The following is a 3,871-nucleotide window of genomic DNA, read 5'->3' as shown; positions in this document are numbered from 1 at the left end:
AAAAAAAAAGAACAAGGCTCAACTTTTCCTTGCAAGCGGGGGAAAGAATGAGGGCAAGCAGATTTATACAAATTGGGACACACAATTTTTTATATTAATGCCACTTTTTCGTAATGATGCAACTTATGTCTTGCTCCTTCGACATGCTACAGTGCGTACATATGCTAAAGGAGTTTGGGGGAAGACCACTCGCTCTACCCCATTGTTATCTTATTTTTGTAATGGACGCCATTTTTTTTTTTTTTGCGTTTGTTTTCTTCTTTGGTTAAACCTTTAAAGCACTCTCTCAGGGATGTTTGTGACACGTGTTGAGATGCCAACCATCGTTTTGACGGGCTTGTGAGTTATCATATTTTTCGTGCAGGTACGACGGTCTTATCCCACATTTATTTTTCATTTGTTGTAACCGCTTGGTGATTCGCCTTTTTATTGGGTTGCAGTAAACTTTAATGCATGGCTTAAAGGAGAAACAGAAGGAGTTATCCTTTAGAACGATTTGGTTGAACAATTTCGAGAGGTAAACCCTATTTATGTTATCAAAATTCGGTAGCACTGTCACGAACATTTCTACTTGGTAAGTGGAAGGGGTAGTAATGGCCACCTGAATGAGCATTCTTTACCCAACCTTTATATTATCTTCACATAAGGATTCCTCCGTGCGGACATAGAATTTAGGGTTTGTGGAATTTTTCTCAGATGTGGGATGGGCCGCTACGAAGTCGCCAGAACCTGCGTACAGTTGCGAAGCTTCGCTCGTCTGGTTGTCCCCTCACCCAATCTGCCATACATCCCACAACTACTTCCCCTTCCGAGGGGGAAACCGCATCTGAAATTCTTCAAGGTCAGGCGTCTGCTGGTTATATCGAAGAGCAACAGTTACCTGCCACCAGCTCTCAGTTGGAGATGAGCGGTGACAGCAACGCAGCCAGTGACAACAATGCGGTTATTATGACGAAGCGGCAACGTGACGACTTGTCTCAAGCTAGCCAGGCTGAGGTTCTGTCTCGTTTGCGCACGGAAGATGCTCAAGGGCCCGCAGAAAACAACGGAGCACAATCTGATTTGGCGTTGCATTCCTGCGACATGGAAGAGCGAGTTGATTCTAGTAAACTGAACCTGAACCACGTTACCGTTAATAAGCATTCTCCACCAGCATCGAAATCCGCCGGAATTTCGCAGCAGAACGATGATGGGGGATGCGGGGCTTCGGAGAACGTCGACAACACCACCACTGCAGCGTCGAAACAGAGAGGAAAGCTTTTACTTGACTCGTCTTCGTCTAATTGCACCCCAAAACAACAGGCCCAACAAGCTGTCACACAAGTGCCGGAATGGGAGCTGTCTCACGAACAAGAGCGTATCTTTGATATTGTCGTAAACCACCGCCGCTCCGTATTTCTTACTGGTGGTGCAGGTACGGGCAAGTCCCACCTCCTTCGTGCAATCATTGCTGCACTACCACTTTCCACCACCTTCGTCACCGCAACGACCGGGTTAGCGGCACTTAATTTGGGTGGGACGACACTGCACAGTTTTTCAGGATGTGGCTTCGTTGACCAACATACCAGCACACATCAAATGGTATATAGAAATGTTCTTGGACGAAAGAAAGCTAGGGCTAATTGGAGAAAGTGCCGCGTGCTCGTTGTGGATGAGGTATCTATGTTGGATGCATGGTTCTTTGACATGTTGGAGTACGTCGCACGGCACATTCGAGGGTGTCGAAAGCCCTTTGGTGGTATTCAGTTGGTGCTATCCGGTGATTTTCTGCAGCTTCCACCGGTAAATAAGCACAGCCCTAAACAAGAAACTCGCCTGTGTTTTGAAGCGAAGTCATGGCCCCGCGTCAACCCGCTGGTGTGCACGTTGTCTCATCAATTCAGGCAGAAGGATAAGGAATTCTTCTCGCTTCTTAACGAAGTTCGTGTTGGCGCCCTAACTGCCCCGTCTCTTGGGCTGTTAAGCTCATTATCGGTCATTACCACTGTATCGTTTGTCGATGAGGAGAAACTGAAGTTGAAACGGGAGGTAGGAGCTGAAGCTGTTGACATTATTACGGACAGTAAGGGTAGAACGCGACGACAACGTCAGGATGGTTTCACCATCTTGCGTGCGCGCCGTTCTGAGGTTGATGCCATAAACACAGAAAAGTTTGGTGAACTCGACACAGAGATTTACAGCTACAAGGGGGCGCACCGTGGCGAGGGTCATTTCCCATCTGACTTGCCTTCCACGGTATCCGTGCGAGCTGGTTGCCGTGTGATGCTTCTAGCTAACCTGGATCTTAGTGCCGGTCTGGCGAATGGTAGTATTGGAACCGTCGAAAGTTTCGTTAGCAGCAAATTACATCAGACCGCAAATCCTTCGACGAAGGATGACCTGCAACATTTGGCTGACCACATGATGCTACCAGTAGTTCGCTTCGATCACAAAGGTAAGCAGGGGCCAGGAGATGGTGGTGGTGCGGCTGCTGGTCGGTTGGTGGTAATTGAACCACATCGATGGACAATGCGTCAAGGCGACTCTGATGTTAGTTGCAGCATTCAGATTCCTCTTCAGTTGGCGTATGCTATTACTATACACAAGTCACAGGGCATGTCTCTTTCGCATGTGAATGTTGACTTCGCCGGTATTTTTGAGGAGGGACAAGCATATGTGGCCCTTTCACGGTGTACTGACGTGGCGAACCTGGTGATTGAAAACTTCGACGCCCAGCGGGTGAATCCCAACATTAAGGCATTAGCATACTACAGGGCACTGGAGTTTGTCGGCACCGAGCATAGGGAGGCAGAAAAAAAACTTATCGACAACGGAAACAAAATGAATCCTTGGGGTCCATACGATGTTGAGGATTTCGAAGCCTCGGATGATGATAACGGAGGTGCCGTCAAGAAAGAGGTCGTGGAAAACCTTACCTATGACGCTGAAAATATTTCTTGTATGGTAGAGCAATTCCGCCAGAGATACATGCCGCAATACATTATGTTTTCAACTCTGCGCCGACGAGTCCTGTCCAACACGGAAGATGCGGCACGCGTAAAGGGTGCGTTGTTAGTAATGGACACGACGTCGCTACTAGCGTTAACTAACATGACGGGTCCCACATCATTGTATCAAACAATATTTACTGAACGCGGGAACATGATGAGAGTTCCGCGAGTGGTGAAGGAAGAACTACTGTTCTTGGCGTCGACGGATGTTAAGGAAGTGAGCAGCGTTACGACGCCAACACTTCATAGTTTCTGCAGCACTTGCTCTAGCACTCCATGTTCGACTGGTTTTAGCTATGATTTTGTTGAAGTAGTGAGCTGTGCTCTTAGCATTATGGAAAATGCAAAATGTGACTTTCTTTTGGATGAACAGCGTGAGGGCGAGGCTAATTCGCTTCCGCCGGTGATCCAAGAATGGAGGTCGCTGTCTCCACTACTAATGCTAAACTCGTCCCCTGATACGGGTGAAAAGGATGCTCCGAGTGTGATCGGATTCGGCGAGCGCTCTCGAGAGCAGCATCACTCCACATTAATGTTTGCTTCTTTCCTTGTAAGCAGGTATAGCGGAAACGGCGCGGTATACGTTTGCACGGAAACCGTTGAGCTCGCGGCGCGGGCATTAGCCATTGGGTTGCGCGTCTGTTCGATCGCGTATTTATGCAATCGCGCCCGAAGGGTGAACTGACTCTATGCATGGCACTCAGGTGGGACTACCTATTGTGTGTTTGCGGGTCCTTTGAAACCAGGTGTTCATAGATATTCAGTGTGCGTATTCATGTCTAGTTGTTGATACGCAAATGATAAGTTTTTTTTCCACTTTTTTCGTTAGCATATTACCTCCGTTCCTTCTTGAATGGTGGCGTGGAGGAGTTATCTATCTA

The 3,871-nt window shown here is 47.8% G+C and overlaps 1 protein-coding gene across 1 annotated transcript; it reads left to right on the top strand.

Annotated features, from left to right (window-relative positions):
- Window positions 1–696: 696 nt before the first annotated feature.
- Window positions 697–3,675, top strand: TEOVI_000638500 (DNA repair and recombination helicase protein PIF7; the record flags this gene model as incomplete). The annotated part of the gene is made up of 1 exon (XM_067219996.1): window positions 697–3,675. One exon carries the CDS (start codon window positions 697–699, stop codon window positions 3,673–3,675), a length of 2,979 nt encoding a protein of 992 aa, XP_067076097.1.
- Window positions 3,676–3,871: the final 196 nt, after the last annotated feature.

Source organism: Trypanosoma equiperdum (genome assembly GCF_001457755.1).
Source record: "Trypanosoma equiperdum strain OVI genome assembly, contig: ctg_1039, whole genome shotgun sequence".
In the NCBI taxonomy this organism is placed as follows: Eukaryota; Euglenozoa; class Kinetoplastea; order Trypanosomatida; family Trypanosomatidae; genus Trypanosoma; species Trypanosoma equiperdum.
The sequence above is the reverse complement of the archived record's forward strand: the minus strand, read 5'-3'. Positions and strand labels throughout refer to the sequence as shown.